Here is a 20,077-nt window from a genome sequence, read left to right on the forward strand (position 1 = left end):
CAGTTTCGAGGAAGCTCAGCATTTAATGACAGCTATTTGCAGTCCTTTTTCCCAGCCTGGCTGCAGCTGTATGAAGGGCCTTGTTTAAATTTCCATGGCAAGCTTTTATATCTGCAAGTCCACACCTACAGAGAGTCAGGAAGGTCAGTCAAATGCAGATCTTACTGAGCGAGAATCAGCCTTTCTAATATCCCAGTTCTAAAATAAGATACTTCACCTTTCTTTATCAGGCCTGTTGCACACCACATCTTGCAGTATCCCATCTCTGACTAGCCCTGGCACTGCAATTGCAGCAGAGGGCTCTTTTCTTTTCAGACTCCCTTCTCTTGCTTGCATTTTGCTTCGTGCCCAAGTAAAGTGACCAGGACGTCACAAGTTAAAATCTGCCCAGGGGATTTACTTGGATCTTGGACTAGATCAGCTGAGGCATGGCTGTAGCAGGCGAGTTTGGAGAACCTTCTCTTGCCCAGACTGCAACAGTGGATCCTTAGGCGGTTCATCTGATAGAAAATAAATTTGGGCAGGCAGTGCTGGGATGGATGGGAATTCTCCCTCTTGTCTCGCTAGCTGCTCTCTCTGCCCCACTGACAGTGGGTCTGTTTCCCTCTCCTGAGCGGGGCTGGCTGCCAGTCCCCAGCCTCCCGTTAATCTTGCTTGCAGTTGGCGGAGCAACGCTGTGAGGGGACAGCAGAATGGCTGGGGCCTCTGGCCAGCTCGGGTTACACCACTTGTCTCTTGATGTCCCTCTGCCAGGGATTCCACAAATATCTCGTGGAGGTAAAAAAGGAAAGTGAGCCGTACTCCTTCACCCAGTGGGAGCTGCTGAGCCCGGCCCAGCCTCCCGTTAATCTTGCTTGCAGTTGGCGGAGCAACGCTGTGAGGGGACAGCAGAATGGCTGGGGCCTCTGGCCAGCTCGGGTTACACCACTTGTCTCTTGATGTCCCTCTGCCAGGGATTCCACAAATATCTCGTGGAGGTAAAAAAGGAAAGTGAGCCGTACTCCTTCACCCAGTGGGAGCTGCTGAGCCCGGGGAAGCTTGGACCGGGAGTGCTCCAGGCTTCCCACCATGTATTCATAAGCTTCTCCCGCAGCTTTGGGCTGAGGAAGCTTCTCAGGGGGGCTCGTCTGACGGTGTTCCCTTCACAATGTTACTTGAGTGAAAGGAGGGTGTGGAGATGCCCCCCTCCATGGAGTACCCACCATGTCTAACGGATACCGTACTTTGTCCCAGCACCTCAATGACCTGAAGAAGGAGAACTTCAGCCTCAAGCTCCGCATCTACTTCTTGGAAGAGCGCATGCAACAGAAGTATGAGGCCAGCAGGGAAGACGTCTATAAACGGGTGAGTGTAGCTGGCTGGGGAGGACCGTGCAGCATGGGGGTGGGATGGATAGGTCCTAGATCTTGCTCAGAGGGGTCTGGGCACCTCCCTGGAGCAGGGGTGGTGGGGAGATGGGGTACTACTAGGAACTGAGTAGTAGTCATTTGTGTTGGGAGGGATTTCAGCCCCAAACAGGGGGATCCCCAGGCAGTTCAGATGATGGACAGGGAAGTATCTTAATGGGATTCATGATTAGGATGCTGTCTCTGCTGCAGAAATTTGGTCCAGAGGCACGCATGTCTAGCTTAGAAGGATTAATGACCTGCGTGGAGGGTGTTCAGGGTCCTGGTTAGTGGGACTCGGGACTTGGAGCGTTTGGGGCTCGGGGAGGATGCCTTTGTTACCAGGACTGGGTCTCGGACTGGAGCATCTTCGTTAGAAGGCGGGAGGCATCGGGTAGGATGTTGTTTCCTTTAAGGGGCTGTGGAGATGGAGTGGAAGCATCTTGGGCACGTTTGGTTGGGGTGCAGGAGAAGGAGAGGAGCATTGTGGTTAATGGGATTCAGACAGACATGTTAGGGGCATTTCAGTGAGAGGGATTCAGTAACAGGGCAACATTTCACTTCTGGTCATTGGGGTGGTGAGGGAGGGATAGTGGCTTGGATAAAGGGGATCCAAGGTGACGGGGGACAGGGTGCATTCAGCATCTGCATCACAGAACAGACTAGGGCCCTGTTCTAGGGACTTCACCATTGCCAAGATCCATAAAAAATTTTGGAGAGTGGTCTCTGAATACGCTCCAGCAGCGGGAATGTCCCAGCCTGTACACTGTAATCAAAATCTTACTGTAGCCCTGCATTGGCCCCTTCCTGCCCTTCTGGAGGAAACCCACAAACTGCATCAAGAAAGTTGTCTAACCCAGGGTCTGAGGTAAAAATTTGGAAGGGGGCAAGATGCTTCTTTGAGGCCCCCCAAGACCAAGATTCCTTTCTCCACGTTGGCTCCATCAGAGTGACCCCACCCAGAGTTGTGTCTGGTGAGGAAAGGAAGCCTGCTGGTTTTCAATCCTCTCTGGTATGTTTTAGGGGAGGACAGCATGTCCAAGTTGCTCCTTCTCCAACTTCTCTCTAGGGGTCCCCAGTTCCTCATGCTATCGATTCTGCTACTCTTTTGGTCCCCATCTCCCCAGTGCTTTTTCATTCCACTTCTATCACCAGCCCCAGTGCAGTTCATACCTGGAGTGGAGTGGTGCTACCTCCAGGTACTCCAAAAAGTGGGAGCTAAGCTCCTCAAAATCATGACTTTTTCTGTGTGGGCTGATTTAAATCAAGGCAGTTTAACTCAGCAATTGAAATAGGCAATTGGAAGGCTTTGATTTAAAGAGCTGATATTAGTCAACTTTTCCGTTTGTACTTCAGTTGTTTTTCTAAAGAAAAGTGCATTCTCATTGTTTTCTAGAACAGTGGTTCCTGATCTTTTTGCCTGTGGTTGGGTGAGTGGTCCATCTGCAAGCTGGATCTGGTCCATGGGACTGATCTGGCACACGATGCTGCCCCAGGTGGGGATTGATCCAGCTGCATAGAAATGTCCTGGCTGGGGCCAATGTAGCCACATGGGGCTGGGCCCAGTGCAGCCATCTGGCTACGTCAGGCCTTGGCCAGGCCATTTCTGTGGTGCTGGGTCAGGCCCTGGATCAATCTAGATGCACAGAAATGCGGCTTGACCCCTCTGCACAGGGCTAGCAAGGCCAGGGCTGATTCAGTTGTGAGAGGCTTAGAAATGTGATGGTGAAGAACAGTGGTTGTGTTAATTGCCACAACTCCCCCAACACCAAGTTTCTGGACTTGTGGGGAGACCCATGAGCCATATTACTAGGTTCCCCGGGCTGGTTTTGGGCTGAGGGCTGGGAATTGAGCACCCCATGCTGTAGCCATGAGAAAATGTAGCTTTAAAATTAAATAGGCCCTTTCACAAGCTTTGAGACCACTTTCTGGTACATTGGTGAGTACACTACAATGATTTACATGTATTTAGGCACATATTTATAGCTTAATTTATTTTTATTTATTAATTTTTATTTATTGTATTTATTTTTATTTATTAATTAATTTTTACTTGTTTTTATGTGTTTATTTATAGCTTAATCTTTTCAGAATCTCATTATTTTTATCTTTGTGAATGATGAATGATTTGTTGTCTTTTTATGAGATTATTTGATTTTTGCCCCTGATTTGTGTCAAGTGGCTACCTTAAGACATTAATTGTAATGTAATTAACATGCTAAAAACAACATATCTAAGGTGCTTTTTATTACCTAAAACCATTTTAAATGTTTTAGATACATAAACTTATATAAAAAAATTCCCATGCAGCAGTAGATGATTTATTGTAGCGAGGGATTACCTATATGCAGTGGATTAACCTGATTATTTTAGGCTCTAAACCAAAGTTTTGATAGAGGCTTATGGATTCAACATATTTATTTGTATTTAAATATATTAAGAGGTTATAGTAAATTTAGGCCTTAGCCTATTTTGCATTAAATTTGGATTTCATTTTGAACAGGTTTATATAAATACCTTTATTTTAATTTACATTTAAAATAATCAGGAAAATACATCGATTTTATCAGTGCTGTTGTTTGTGGTTTGCTGCTATCCCAGTTGGTGTTTCTCCACAGTCATCAGTGCCAGATGCGTTTTCTTTTAAATGAAAGATGGACTTTCCACCTAGTCCCATGACTCCAGGGACTGGGGCTTTAAAAAAGAACTAAATGCTGTGAGGCTTAGCAACATTTTGCTTACCCAAAACCTTTTTCTGTCTGTCCAGGCCTTTGTTACTGATGCTTCCTTTGCCTTTTTGGGCCTGAAAATCTGCTCTTGGCTGATGCTTCTCTTTAACAAGAAAATAAGAGCAGCTGTTCGTATAATTAGGACGCAGCAGGGAGAACCTACCAAGAGCTACTGGTGCAGACAAGAGAAGTCTCAGAGAAAGTGAATGTGAGCAGATCGGAGCTAGTCAGGCACCATAGATAGCTAGGATGATCAGTCAATAAAGAGGGTGTCCCACCCACCTAAGAGATGGTTTCTAGGTGCTCTGATGTCACCATCCAAAACCCCACAGTAGTAGAGAATTTCCCTCAGCCCAGCAAAGGCACCTCTGTCTTAGGTGGGGGAAGCACTGTCTAGCTCCATTGCTCTGTCTCCTTGAAATGTATCAGCAAAGCGCAGGTATGTGAGGATGACCCCCATCACTCTAGATCCCCCATCCCTTCCTCTCTCCATCCCTCCTCCTTAGAGGCTACGTGAGGGGGAATCTGTGACTCTGGACCTTTCTCCTTACCACCCCTTCAGGCAGAGTGAGAAATAAATAGGTGACTTGGATGGGAAGATAGCATAGCTTTGAGCATTCAAGTGGCATGAACTCCAGACCCCTGTCCGATCTGAAGAAGCCATGCCACTGATTCATACTCAGTTTCTTCCTCTTACTGCAGTTTTACAGTGTGTCATATTTAAGAGTGGAATAAAAGGAAAGAATGAAGCAAGGCTATAAAAAGCAGAGCTTGCTGCTGATTCATAGGTTAGGTTGAGAAATCAAGTCCCCAGCAGCTACAAAAGGTCAAAAATGAAGGTTTCTACCCCATTCTGAACTTGGTCATGCTGTACATGTTGTACATGTTTCCACAGCAATATCTGCAACTCACTTTCCTTTCAGGAGGGCAATTTTGATCAACCTCACACTTCCTGCTTTGCAGGTGAGAGAGCCCTGAATATACCAACTCAGAGCTGCGTGGTGTACTCAGGGCTGTATCAGGATTTTTACACATGCAAGTGCCACTGTGCATTTTGCCACTTATATAAAATATAAGCATGCATGGTGCATGTTAGCTCGCATGCGGAGCAGACTTGATTAATCAAGTCTGCTCTGAAGTGTTGGATCTCCAGTGTGTCGTGAGATGAAAAAGTATGTGTATAAATGCCCTATGACTCCGCAGGAAAGCTATGCAAGTAATGTGGGCTTCCTGAACTCTTCAGGGCACATCTAGGCTACGGCCATGCCAGGGGACTTGCGTACAACATGGCTACCTGCTGCTGTATCTCACATTGGCAGTGTGGATAGGACCTGAGAATACAGTACTAAATAGCCTGGGTGTCATGGGAAGTAGTGACCCCTTTGGTCCGTGGCTGTCCCTCAACAGCACAGGAGTGATACTGGATCCAAGAGGATCTGAATGGTGGGAATCTCCTATCCACACACAAAGATTTAGCCCCCACCAGATGAAGCGGCTTTAAAACAGAAACAGCAACTATTCTAAGGGGCACATGCAAAACTGCCAGCTTCAGACAGCTGCCCCCCTGGGGCCAACCAATCTTTCTTCCTTCAGACTTGGGTTGTTTTCCTTTGCCCAGGACCTCAAAACAAGCCAGGTTTGAAGTGTTCAGCCTCAGCCGTTTGAGTTAAATGAGCGTGTCTCCTGTGGGACATATGGCAAAGGTCTTTTCCGACTTGTGTTGTGATGACCCAGTTTTGCTTTTAATTCTTCACCTGCAGCATGAGACTAGGCATGGAAAGCTTCAGCCTAGAATAGGGGATAGCAGCTTTTAGAGCAGTGGGCCACATTAGCACAGCTTGCTCCAAAGACAGGCTGCCACTTGCAACTTGACCACTGCTGCTGATGTCCCAGCTTCATAGGCTGGATGGGATTGATTGGCAGGCTGGATCTGGCTTGTAGGCCATAGGTTGCCAAGCCCTAGCCTAGAGACATGTGGCTGGCGAAGCCATGAAAAAGGGGGTTGAGAATGAAAACGGTTTCTCAAGCTTAACTACAGTGCTCCTCACAGTTTCAGTTTGTTCACATGTACATGCATCATGCCATTCCTATGCCATCACCCCCACCAGCCTGCATGTCTGCACCCAAATGCACACTTGCCTGCATATTTGCTCACTTCCCATGGAACCTTGCCTGCTCACCCAGGGACGTGCAATGCGTGCATTTTCACCTTACACACATATCTGCAGCTGTACCTCCCTGCACATGTCTGTGCATATGCACTTTGCTGCGGCAAAGATGGCCAATGTGCTGACAGCTTTGCTCTTACCTCCAAAGGGTGAAGTGTGAATGAAGCTGAAATGTCCCAGGAACTGCCAGCCAATGGTACAGGAGCTTCCTGCTGTTCCCAGGTAGCTGGAGTTATAAATAGAGTGGTTACTAGGATAAAGTGTGAGATTCCTGCAGCATTAACTGACTGGAGTGTTATCCACCAGCTTCTAGCAGGGCAGCTGGTAGAACATAGATGCATTGGCCATTTCAGTGCCAGACTATTGCTATGCCAAGGGAGAAGGAAGATGAGACAGGCTATGTTGTTGTCAGTTAGACAGCAACTCAGCTGAGATTTGGAACCTTCACAGTCTGTATTTGCACACACCAGCACCTGGACGCCCCCCTCCCCCTTAACAAGATGTAGTTAATATAGGGAATCTCAAACCTGCAGCACCACTGCTCCAAATCTACACCCCCACCCCGCCACACACCCTTAATATGATGTAGGGCATCTCAAACCTGCTGCACCACTGGTCCAAATATATGCGCACACACGCACACACATACACACACTTAATATGATGTAGCTAATATAGGGCATCTCAAACCTGCTGCACCACTGCTCCAAATTTGCGCATATACACGCACAACCCCCTTTAATATGATAAAGCTAATATGGGACATCTCAAACTTGCTGCACTACTGCTCCAAATCTGTGTGTGCGTACACACACATACGCACACCCTTAATATGATGTAGCTAATATTGGCATCACACACCCCTTAATATGATGTATCTAATATAGGGGATGTCAACCCTGCTGCACCACTGCCCCAAATCTGGACAGAGCCATTTTTGCATGAGCCTGCCTCAACTCAGCAGGCCCCTACCCCAGGTATCCTCTATTCAGCAGGTAGTGTGCAGTTGAGAGTGTCCAAAGCTGGGCAGGCAACATCCATTTTATTCAAGGAACAGTTGATCTGGGGAGCAGACAGCTGGAGCCAGTACATTCTGTCCCAGAGGCGGCCAAGCCCTGTTGGGGTGGCATTCAGCCAGGCTGTACAGGGCGTGCTAAATATCCCTCCTGCCTCTGGGCTTGTTGTTTAATGTAAAGAGCTTGGCAATGGCAATCACGGTAGTAAGAGCTTGTCCTCTGTGCAGGACCCCTGTAATCTGCAGCGGCATTGGGGCCCCAGTTACAGCAGGGGCTTTGTTCCTGAGTGAGGCTTGGCTTGATGATAGGAGAGAAGCTGGGGTGCTGGGGCAGGGAACCGTATCACAGTGCTGTGTGCAGCATTACCCAAGTATGAGCGGCAGAGGAGAAGGGTGTGGGTCAGACCTCAAACTGCCTCGCACCCACAGACACCAGCCGACAGCACTGAGTTTGCAAGGCAGCCTACCAATTTGCCCCACACTCCCCAGTGCCAGGAGGAGGTGTCTGAGGAGAGTGGACTGCTGTAGCTCACATTCCTACCCCCTCCTGCTGGTTACTTTTCCTGCTACATTCTTCTCTCCTGGCGCCTCTGTCTGAATCCATAAGGGGCTCAGGGAGCTAAATCCAGAGGGGAGGTGGCAGGGGCAGAGTGTAAGCGCCTGATAGTAAATGCCTGAGGTGAAGACTGAGCGGACTAGGAGGGGAGCTGCACTGGTTGGGTAGGAAAGGGGTTGAAGATGTGATGCCAGACCCAGAGTCCATAGTGAATGGGGCCTGTGAACATGATTGACCCCACTTTGCCCATCACCTCTGAATTTGGCCCCTGGCATCTGTTAATTGTGTATCATTTTCCTCTGAAGGCAGGAGTGACTTTTCCATATCAACCATGTGAAATTCACATAGTACAACTGTGGATGGGCCCTCTGTGATGCTGGACTTTTAAAGTCATGTCCCCTTGCCCGCTCTCCGTCTAGAACGCCATGCTCCCTGCCTCTTCATTTTTAAAATTTTTTTTTTTAAGGAAAATTTTTCATGTCCCAAGTCAAATCAGCGAAATCAATTCCAAATCAGCGTGAATTATTCAAGAACCATATGTGACCCTGCTACTGGCAAGCATCCTCCACTCCTGCCTCCACTCCTGCCTGGAGCTTCAGATACTTCCAAATCCTTTGGCAGGCATCCTACATGCAGGCCCAAGCTTGGAGGTTTGGGATTTGGATGCCCCCGAGTTTTGCTTGCCCTCAGCCATATGGCTGCAGGAGCAAGCTAGGGAGGAGTCTCTCATTTCCATAAAGTCAGCGTATAGCCGAGATGCTCCCACTGGAAGTCGAAGTGGGAGGCTAACTATGAGGCTCTTTTAAAGAGTCCTGTCCCCAAGCAGACAAGGGTGCAACCCTCCACTACAGTGCCATTTTAATTGCATTACCTCGGTCAGGGTACTGCCCCCTGCCACATTCTTACCAGTAGGAAAACCACCTTGGTGGTCATGGTCCACTTTCCTGGGACCCAAGGGGGGCTCTTTTTTAAGGGAAGGAAAGGGTGGACCTAGTGGACTTCAAGGAGGCAGGGAGCAGTTTGATTGACAGGGTGAGCTGTTGTCCTCCAGTTTTGATCCACCTCCAAAGAGTCTCTTTGGCTCACATGTACAGGTCTGAAAGCCTCTGTTCTTCCCTTTCCTTTGTGGATGTACAGGGAGAAAAGGGTCACTCTGCATTTCCCTTGACTTGCTAATGGCTCTTTACACCTCTGATTGTCATTATATCTCATGCTTCAGGGCTTCAGCTGTGTTTTGTAGGGGGTCAGGAAGGGATCATACCTCCTCCTTCATGTGTAATTTGGCTGCTTTGGTTTCTTCTTTTGAAGCATCAGAAATTGGCACCAGGTGGAGATTGCTGAGCAATGGGTATGGGTTGGTGTTCTGCAATGGGAGAGAGAATGCTTTTTCTGGCTGGTTGGCATGCCTCATGTGCTTAGGCTCAATCTATTCACCAGATTTTGGGTCAGGGGAGAACCTTACCTGAAGCCAGAGATAAGGAGACTTTGAGGGAGGGGATTGGTTTTCTCTTGTGTAGCTTGGTGGGTAGATAGCATGCTGGATTCACTTCCTCCAGCCTATTTTCTACCATTGCTGAGGCCTCAAATATTTGCAGTGGTACCTGGGTCTCTCAGTCTTCTAGCTATAGTTCAGTCTTTAGGGCATTGGTTCCCAACCTTGGGACACGACCCAAATCAGGGTTGCAGGGGGTCCTCAGTAGGGTCGTGAAGGGCCCACACACATACACACACTCACACGCGTGGCTTGGGAGCGGCGGGTGGGCAGGGTGGGGCTGCCACGCACAAAGCGGGCAATGGCGGCTCCCCTGCCCCTGGGCCACTGCCGCCACCACAGCACTCCGCTCTCAGCAGCCCCTGCAGTGCCAGGTCAGGAGGTCCTGTTGGTGGCCAATTTAGGGTCGCAACAAAAACAGGTTGGGAGCCACTGCTTTAGGGGTCTTCGAAGCTTTGGTAGCCTCTGATATGCAGGCCATCACACTCCAAGATCTAGCAGCTCCTGACTGTGCAGCCAGCTCCTGGAGAGTTGTTGCATCCAGTTGGCTTCTTTAGTTTTGTTTGCCTGTTCCTTCTTGCATGTCTCATCGCCTTGTGACACACCCAGAATATTCCCTCCCCTCCACGCCCCCAGCTTGTCCCTGAGTCATTTTGTTTGTTTGAATGGAGGTTACTAAATTTAAGAGCCTGAATTCATCTGCAGACATCCAAATAAGCCGTCTGACTGGACACGTGGGCAGCACCTATGTTAAGTCAGGCCACTTATAAGGTGCCTAAATTTAGGCATGCAGCTTGGGAGACACGGTGGCTTCTTTTTACAGTGTGTTGGGGAACTGGCTGGGGCAGGGGTGGAGGGGGTGTCGCTGTTTTCTAACAGCGATGCAGCATGTCCTCAAGTGGCATAGGTGCTCACCAAGACTGAGTGCACAGACAGGGCAACTTGGCTGCACAACAGCAGGCACATTTTCTGTTGCCTTCCTTTTGGTCTGACCCATCGAGCAGTAGGAATACACCAGTGAACTGACAGGGCAGAGACAACACGTGGCTACAACAAGCAGACTTATGGGCGTGAGAAGAGAGTGCATAGGGAAGCAATGAATGGGCCCACACACTGGAAGCTCCATGCTGTGTGTTCAGATCTGCAGGGCTGCTTGCACTGAGGAGCAATCTCAGCCACATCTGTTATTGTATCTCACCATCCCATCAGCTCTGAAAGCAGGAGCTTTGTAGCATAGCAGCTCCTTGTCATTGCAAGAAAGCTGCCTGGTGCAGAAGCAGACTTATAGCTTGGCATGGGAGGATCTGGGGTGCTCACCAGCCTCTTAGGGTGGCTTCTTCTGGAACTGCCCTTCTATTGTGACTCCAGAACCCAGGGGTGAACGCTATCACTGCTTGCCCCTCTACTCTTTGCCCACCACCAAATTGAGGTAGGATACATTGCTTAGCAGCTTATGTGCACAGCCCTTGTTTGAGATGGGGATTTAGTCATAAACCTGAGTTCATTCCTTGTCTGATGCCAACAGGCAATGGGATGAATAGCCTCCGCGAGCAGATCCAGCTGATCCACTATGAGGTGCAGCATCTCCAGACCTTACTCTCTATGTCATGTACTGTGTGGTACTTCTAGGTAGCCCTTAGGAGCCATTTCCTCTGGGTTTTTTTGCAAATATATATATATACACTCCACCTCCAACAGTCCGCCAAGTGGCTCCTGTGGTTCACTTGGCAGCTTAAAGCACACCAAAAACCCATTACACAGTTCGCACTGTGCACCCATGCACCCATTTCCATACCCGTACCCCTATCCACTGCCCTCCTCAGAGGGTCTCCTCCTGAAAAAGTCTATGCCAGACCCCTCTCCACCAGATGAAGTCTGCCATTTCTTTCCTGTTGTCCTCTTCTGTCTTCCTGTAGTACCAATGCATTTTACTTAGTTCCATTTTAATGCAGTCCTTGACTGTGGGGTCTGAGTGTCTGTTTATGATCAGGTTCCTGGTTTTCCATGGTGCATTTCCTCTGTGTACAGGAGCCTTCTGTTGTCTGACAGGAGAGACACCCTACCCACTCTTTCTATCTATAGTGCCTGCTCTTGTTGAAATGAGTCTGCCAGCTTCCACCATGAGGTGGAGAGAAGAACTGTTGGTCTAGTACTCAGCCCTGCCACAGATCTGCCATTTTAACAGGGCCAGGTCATAGCAGAGGCCCTGAGAGCAGAACCTATTTGCTGAAGAGCCTGGGCAGGGCCCGTGTATAGGAAGTGCTTACAGGCATCAGGACTGCTTTGAGGTACCCTGTCCCCCAGTAAAGAGGCTGATTCCTTTGCTGAATACTGGGGAGCCTGCTTGTAGTGCACAGCAGTTGCTGTGGCTATAAAAGGGGCTGCAGCAGTGCATGCAGCGGAGCTGCTGACTCAGAGCACCTGTAAACAGAGAGATGGGCATTAGAGGGATAGAGATAGGGTGGGAAAAGCAGGTCTAGACAATTGACTGAGCCGGGAGAAACTCTGGGTCAAGCTGCATTGGGAAGTGGGGTGCTGCACAGCCCATAGGTGTTTGGAGACCTTGCATCTCTGATGGCCTCAGCAATTTTGCTTAGTGGTGGAGTGTGACTGCTGAGATCCTCCTCCCCACTCCTCAGTAAGGATAGTCAGGGGCTGAACTGCCTCTGTGATGGACTTCCCTCACTTCAATGGACCTCATTCACACATTTTTAAGTGAGAGTGAAATCAGGCTGTGCAAATCTGTCATCACCTCCTGCAGGGCACCCACAAACCCCACTCCTGCAATGTTGTGAGTGTGGGGGGGGGGTGGGGGGCAGCGGAGCTTTCCCTATTTAGCAGTACTCTGGTATTTCAGGGGTTAATTCTGAGCCTGGATTCAGAGATGTGTCTTGGGCGGTTGATGTCGGCTGGGAGCTGATTGCCTTCAGTAGATCCTTCTTGGAGTCTGCACTTTAATAAAGAATGTGCTTCTCCTCGAGGGGAGATGCAGGCAGGGGGCCTCTGAGGAAAGCTTCTGTAGCTTGTAACCTTTTTCCATAAATCTGTGAACTTGTTGTCTTCAAAACAGCATGCAGGGAGCTTCCAGCTAGAGATGACTGCCAAATTCAAATAGGCCCGAGTGCTAATCCCTACCCCAAAAGGCTGACTTAGCGCTAAACCTTGAATCTCCAGTGTTTTTTGCCCCTTGCTCCCAGCTGTTCTTCTGTCCCTGCCTTGCTAGACTTGTGACTTAGAGCTGTGTAGCTAACAAGGAGCCTGAGAGAGTCAGTCCTCGGACTTATGATACAATTGGTTCCTGGAAACCCCGTTTTAAATCAAAGCATTGTAACTTGGAACCGATTTTTCCATAGGAAACAATATCATAAATGGGGGATTGGTTCCTGAACCAAGGCCCGATACCCTATTTTCACAAAAAATAACCCAGAATTTTGTTCTCAATCAACTATACATGAGTAATATAGCTACATTAATGTATTTATATTGTAAATAGCAATTATATTGATTTGGAAGGACTTCTTTGAGGTGATTTTGCTGGACTTTTTGAAGGGCTCTTGGTTGGACTTTTTGAAGGGTTCTTGGCTGGAGTCTTCTCAGGAGTCTTGGCTGCAGGTTCTTCTGGAGTCTTGGCTTTTTCTTAAGAAAGTGTCCAAGGAAGTTTGGACAGATATTCTCCCTGGAGATGGGCAACGCAGTGAACTTGTTCACTGGCATTGCATAGGATCAAATGTTGTAAAGTCGAAACTGAGGTCAGAAAGTTGAAACAGAGTGTCAATTTATAAATGTTGTAAGTACAAAACGTTGTAACTCGAAACGTTGTAAGTCGAGGACCTCCTGTATAAAAGTATTTCCTAGCTCTGTAGCACGTGTGCTGTAACAGTGCACCTAGGGGACTCATGGTTGGATAGAAATAACTCTTGATTGCTATTTAGAATGGACTTGGGTCAGAAGCTTATGAAGGCTTTCTCCCCTGGCTGACTTGGTGCACTGCCTCGGTGTTAGATAACTGAAATCACTGCAGTTCTGTATGTCTTTGCTCACTGAGCTGGTTCATAGGCCTGGTTGCTGCCAGTGGGATACGTGAGGCTTGCAAGATAAGTGATCTTGTGACTCTGGTGCTGAAGAGAGGATACTCCAGGCCAGGGGATGGTCTGCTTATTGAGGATTATGGTGGCATCACTTATTGATGTCATATGGGACTGAAAAATCCTGTGCTGGACTATCTTAGCATCCTTAGGTAAGGAAAAGGAAGCAGCTTGACTGTGAGTCTCCCAAGAAGCCAGGCAGTATGTGAACAAGGGCTCAAGAGGTGAGATTCTCCTTCCCTGTCCTGTGCTCACTGCAGGCTGGGGCGGCTGGTCCCTCTCATGAAAAGCACATAGCAGGCCCCAAGCCACTGCTATTTTGTCTTGTGGCCTGACAGCCTCAAGGCTATTGGAGCAGGGAGAGGCCAGTTAGTTCTGGCTCAGATGTCCCTGCAGGATGTTACAGCTCCTTACATACGGGATGAGCCCTGACCCCTGCCATACAGAGCAGGAGATGGCAGTAGCTCAGGGGCCCTAGAGCATTCAGAAGATGCTTTCACGTGGCCTTGTCCACCCACTATGTGCTGCCAGCATTGTGGGGAAGGGAGCATCTGGTATAGTCAGGCTGCAGAGGCGCTGTCTAGATAAAGGGACCCAGAACAGCTAAGCTAGAGATTCCCAGCACTCCTTATAGCTAAGCCTGCTTTCCTTTAACTTTGGGGCTGTGTTCATTGCTTTCACTTCAGGCTTGCTCATACCCACTGTATTGGGGTCAGGTTAAGAAGCAGTGGCAGGGGCTTGAGTGAATGTCCAGGGTCTGTAGCAGGCTTGCACAGCCCAGGCTGCAACCCATGCAGCTGTGTCTTGCCTGTAGTAGTTACTCAGGCTAGCCAGACTGGAGCTGGTATTACCATGGCCACCCACATGGCCATCACACATTCAGCTACAATGTAGATGGCCCCTAAGAGAACAGCACCAAAGTAGGTGGGGATACAGAGAGAGCAGAGCACGGGGAATCAGAAGCAGTGGGATTTTCCATCTTGGTAAATCTACACAGTAGGCCCAGCAGGAGGAAAATAATGATGTGTTATGGATCCTGAGTAGGACACATTTCAGAGGATTTCTTTGTTGGTTAGCTTTTGTTGTTGCTTTGATTTTCTAGGTGTGTGATTGTGGGGGGTCTCCTATTAAACACTGAGGAGTAGGAGGTGGAGGTTGAAGCAGAAACTGCTGGAGAGTCAGACAAACAGAATTAACAAATCCCCAGGGAGTTTATCTAGGACGCTGGGGTGATCCCCTTAGCCTGGCCAACTGCTGCCCCTCAGAGATACAGAAACTTTCAGGACCACAAATGGAAGAGTTCTGGCTTTTATGTCTCTTGAAAGACTGCACTTTTAGCCCACAGGACACCCAGCACCAAATGACAGTGCAATCCTGGTCTAGGGAATGCAGGACCAGTTACTTGGTTTCCTTCAGCATCCATAATGTGGCTTGGGTCCCCGCATTGCAGAAGAGCTTGTGAGATCTGACATGTTCATCAGGAGAGGTGGGGTATCATTGCAAGTGGACAGAAGTCTTTCCAGTTCCAGGCAGGAAAACTATGGATGCCATCTGCTTCCTTAGCCTACTTCCACTTAGCTTTCCTATCACCAAACCAGGACAACACTGCAGAGAGAGGTGGGGGAAGATAATCTAGGCCATATGTTCTAGGCCTGAACCATGTCCTAATGAAGTGTACAAGAATCACTGTATTGACTTTGGGGACTTTGGAGAGCAAACTGGGACTCCCAAGAACAGAAAGTTTGGGAGATTTCTGTGTTGCTTTGTTTGGAGAAGGCCTGAAATCAGGCTTATTGGGTTAGCAGGGGATGAAGGCAGTTTTAGAAGCTTTGTCACAGCCAAGAGACTGCAAGGGGAGAGCTGCTCCTCTGGTATGCGGTTGTTGTATTATGTGATCCAGAGGGATAAAGGACCCTGAGGAGACATTTAATCCAGGCACTTTGTCCTGCTGGTGACCTCACTGGCCAGGAACCTGATGTTGGAAAATCTTTGACAGGAATTTCCTGCTGCTCCAAGAGACCTTGGGGAGGGAGATGGTGGTAGGACCAGGAACTAAGCCCTGACCCAGCACAGGGAGGTGGTCCAGGTTCTTGCAGGGGCAGGGCTGGGAGGGTGAGTTGCAGAGATAGGGTGGCCAGGCTGTGGTCCTTATTGCTAGTCTGTTTCTTTCAGAACATCGAGCTGAAGGTGGAAGTGGAGAGCTTGAAGCGAGAGCTCCAGGAGAAACAGCAGGTCCTAGATAAGACTTGGTAAGTAACTCTGCCACTGGGGATGCAGACAGAAAAGATGCATGTACATTCTGTAGGCGAAGGAAGAGTCCTCCTAAGGCTGGTGGCGTAGAGGTCCTCAAGGAAAGCCTAGTCAACTTAGTGCCAACATCCTATCTTCCGTGCATCTCTGCAGCTGCTGTACCTTGTCCCTAATCCAGGAGCATCTGGGGGAGGGATCCCACAGACCAAATCTCTTCCTGCCTCCTGGTAGGTAGTACTGGGCAGTATGGGGTACAGGTCAGGCTGTGCCGGCTTACAAGCCCAACAAGTGTCCTAGTCATGACATCTTAAGGCTAACATTTTCCTTGGCATTCAACAGCAACACATGCCAGAGCAGAACTGCTCCTGCAGACACAGAGCCTCATATTCCCCACCTGTTTTCTCTAAACCACCGGCTCAGGACACTCTCAGCATGGAGCTCCCCTGGGCTCCAGGCCAGAGTCCCTCTTTCCTTGAAGAGTGTCACCTCCCTGCCATGTGGGGAGCCAAGAGCTAGGGGAGGGACAGGCTGGAAGGGGAGAGAGGCTGCTAGCACAGTGGTGCTCTCTTGACCCAGCTGTGGCTCTGCGATCCCTCTTTCTACATGCCACCATTGTGACCCCAATGCAGTCCTGGGGACGTAGCCAGGATTAGCAGCTGTTCTAAGACTCAAGGTTCTGCACAGCAGTAGCGAGGCCACTGTGCTCACAGTGGCTGCCCTGAATGCCCCTGAGCCAACCCATGCCAACCTGGTGGGTCAGACAGATGAGGGTCAGTGGTTGGACCTGAGCTGATAGTGTGGCCACTGGGGAGAGAGCAGGACCTAGGGTGGTGGGTGAGTACTGAATGGTACCTTCCAGGCAATGACACGGGGGACAAGGAGAGACATTTTTCCAAGTCGCCTGTGGGCAGCAGTTGCTTTAATTGAGGACGGGCAATTATTTTGGATGGAGGGCCGCTTACTGAGTTTTGGCAAGCCATCGAGGGCCGCATGGCAGGCAGCCAAGGGCAGATGAGTATTAATTTTCTAAATTTTTCAGGGACCCTGCGGGCCGGATAGAATGGCCTGGAGGGCCACATCTGGCCCACGGGCTGCATTTTGCCCACCCCTGCTTTAATTTGTGATCTATGTGGCTTAAATTGTTTGGTTAAGCAGAGCTTTGCCTTTCAGATCCTCAAACATCCTGCTGATCCTGTTGTTCTGTGTAGAGGAGGAGTTTGTCTCAGGAAGGACAAGCTTCCCCAGAGCTCCCAGCAAGCCCCTTTCTCCAATTACCCCAGGGCAGGGATCGGGAAGGTCCAAAGAGACAGATTACCAGCCCCTAGCATTTAAAATCATGAGTTGGATCCTCCCCCACAAGTGGCTCAAAAGCCAAGAAGTTGAAGTGCCCTCCTCGAATGTGGGGGTCTTTCCATTTTAACTCACAGTTTCTGATCCTTTAGGGTTTGTTCAGCTCAGCTCACAATTTGACACTTTCCTCTGCAGTAAGGAAGACAAGGAGCTGCGTTCTTTTTCCTGTATGGAAGGGCAGAGTCTCATGAAATCCCGACAAGGCTTTTAAAGGGAAAGAAGTCCTGGATATTGCATGCACTCCTGGCTCTGAAAGCACCAGAGTGTCAGCATCAGAGAGGATTTGCCAGCATGCTGTAAATAACACTGGGAGCAGGGCAAAGAGGTGGTGGTGGGTTATCTGGCCTAACATTCTAGCTGCAGCTCGATCGGGTGCAGCTGTTTGTGAACTAAAAATAATCGAGCAGCACCTGTTTGTCGTGATGCTGGAAGATTCCTCTGCTGCCTGGGGCTGTGCGGCTCAGGCCCATCACAGTCTCTGCAAAGAAGGCAAGAGCATAGGCTGTTTGCAAATAGAATGCCACCCTGTGGGTGTTTTAGGCATGGTTTTTCAACCTGTGGGTCTCAAGAATATATAAAAGGGTCGTGAACAAACTTTAAAAATGGATTCTCCTTTAAAGGAGAAAAATGTGGAAAACCATGGCTTTTCCCTTGCAGGCTGGCAGAGTTCCAGCCTGCAAGGGGCTGCTTGGGATCCTCATGTCTCACCCACACCCTGTCTAATTCATACACCCACCTCCTGCCCCACACACTGGGGGGCTAGGATCTGGGGGTGGGGGTCAGCAGGTCAGGAGTGAGGGGCACTGGGTCAGGACTGGCCAGCGATGTTTACAGATGGGTCCTGGTACAAAAAAGGTTGAGAGCTACTGCTTTAAACAACAAAGCAAGCATCATCACAGTCCCCAAATGTGATGTTCACATGACAATGACTTTCAGATTTTAAAATATGCCCTTCTGTGATCTGCTCTGGACACTGTTCCTCTTGGAAGATCTGACAGGGTCCCAGATCCTGGGACCAGGATGGTGGTGTTCAGTGTAGCCTAGAGGTGACATTTTAAAGGCAGGGAGACTTCAAGGACGGGGTGAGGCTGCAGGGGACAGGCAGGAATTGAGATATAGCCAGGTAGCAGGGAAGCTGTTTTTCTCTTGTTTAGTGGTCACTTTCTAGTAGTGCCAGGGGGGTGGAGTGCCAGTCAGGGTTAGGTCTGTCTTGAGCTGGATGCTGCACCCGCATCTGGAGAGATTGTTGTTGTTGTAGGCTGTCCAAAAAGACAAGTGCTATGGGTGTGGGGAAAAGGATACAATCAAACTTCTTTACTGTCCAAGTCTCTAGAGTCTAGAACAGACTCCCCGCAGAAGTGGTGCAAGGACCTACTCTGAACACATTCAAGAAGTATTTGGATGATAACTTTGCTGGGGTCATCTGACCCCAGCTGACTTCCTACCCTTTGGGCAGGTGGCTGGACCTGATGATCTCGTGAGGTCCCTTCCAGCCCTAATGTCTATGAAATCTATGAAACAGATATAACCATTGTATCCATCCTGTCCCATCTGGGAGGTGACTGAATGGAAACTGATGTCTTCAGCCTTGTTGGAAAATGGATTTAATTGCAATCCATTATGCACTTGGCCGTGCTTTTTGATCAGGGAAGGAAAAGTGTAGGCACCTCCATCTGCTCATGTATGGAGATATTGGGAGGTGGCAGTGACAGGGGTCACCAGAGGATAGGGGGACCATCAGGGAAGGGGAAGAGAGAGGCAGGAGGAAAAAAAGAGACGCAGCATCATGTGGTGCCTTAGATGTGAGGAGCACCTCAGAGCTGGAGAGGCCACCATCCTCACTGCCAAGTCAGAAAACAGACATGGAAGGCAAACCTGAATACAGTCTGACCTGGTGTCATGGCCGGGGCCATGTGGGGCATGGCCTTGTCATCCTCAAATGTCAGGGGCTTGGAAATAACAGCAACAAGTGCGGGATAAACATGGGTTAATACATGTATTTCCAGAATGCTAGGGTCACTTCTCTTCCCCACTCCATCTCCTTACGTAGTTTGTGCTATGCCCAGGCGGCCTTTCAGCTTTATGTGGGACTTCAAGAGGTTCTTGCTTTCTCACCTTTTTGCCCTTGTCCTGCCTGGATTGGGTGGATGACTGCTTTTTGCAGCTCTTGTCATGCTAACCAGATTGGTGTGTACCCATGGGTCTCTGAGGTGCACTCTAGCCCTGTGTTCCAAGGGCAAGAGTCTGCACCTGGATCCCTGCCTAAAATTGTAGGGTAGGAAGGGATCTTAGGGGACATCTAGATTGACCCCTGCACAAATGTGAGATTTGTTCATTCCCCAACAGTGCCCAGCCAGCCTCATCTTGCAAACCGCCATGGGAGGAGATTCCACAGCCTCCTTGGGCAGGTTGCTCCATTGCCCTGCAGTTCTAACTCTTAGGAAATGTTTCCTGAAGTTGGTTCTAAATCTGCCTTGCTATAGTTGAAACTCATTGCGTAATGCCCACGCTGCAGGGTAAAACGGATGCAGAACCAGATCCTGGTCCTGTGGGAGGAGTGGGCTTGCCCCCCATGCCCTAGGTGCTTTTCCTTGCAAACTCCAAATGCCAGGACAAGCAGGATGCACCTCTGATCAGCTTCTGAAATCTTTCAGTGTTGCTACAGCCAGTGGCAACACGTAGGGGGTGCATGGGGGTATATGTGTACCCCCTGAGAGCACCGGTGCACCCCCTAACAGCTGTGCTCACCGCTTAGGCGATGGGCGGGGGGGGCAGCAGGAGCACTGGTGCCCCCCCTGCAAGTGTCGGCCGATCACTGCGCTTGTAGCTGCTTTTGGGAGTGGCTGCAGCAATTGGCCAGCGCTTGCTCCCAGAAGTGGCTGCAGCCACTTCCAGCAGTGGCTGCAGTGAGTGCAGTGATTGACCACAGTGATCGGCCGTCATGGGGCACCACCCGCCCCGGGACTGCAGGATTGTCCACGGAGGACCACCTCCTCCAATCGGTGGGACTGGTCGTGGGGGGGGGGGGGGGGGGGGGGGGGTGCGGG

The 20,077-nt window shown here is 49.5% G+C and overlaps 1 protein-coding gene across 1 annotated transcript in view; it reads left to right on the plus strand.

The window, feature by feature from the left end:
• The first annotated feature begins 988 nt into the window (after window positions 1–988).
• The window catches only part of LOC102386112 (myomegalin-like), a 113,256-nt gene continuing 94,167 nt past the window's right edge, over window positions 989–20,077 (plus strand). Inside the window, 2 exon segments of the mRNA XM_025213595.1 lie at window positions 989–1,344; window positions 15,603–15,679. Coding sequence (XP_025069380.1) covers window positions 1,204–1,344; window positions 15,603–15,679 — 218 coding nt within the window. The 5' untranslated portion in view covers window positions 989–1,203.

Source organism: Alligator sinensis, unplaced genomic scaffold (genome assembly GCF_000455745.1).
Source record: "Alligator sinensis unplaced genomic scaffold, ASM45574v1 scaffold48_1, whole genome shotgun sequence".
Taxonomy (NCBI): Eukaryota; Metazoa; Chordata; order Crocodylia; family Alligatoridae; genus Alligator; species Alligator sinensis.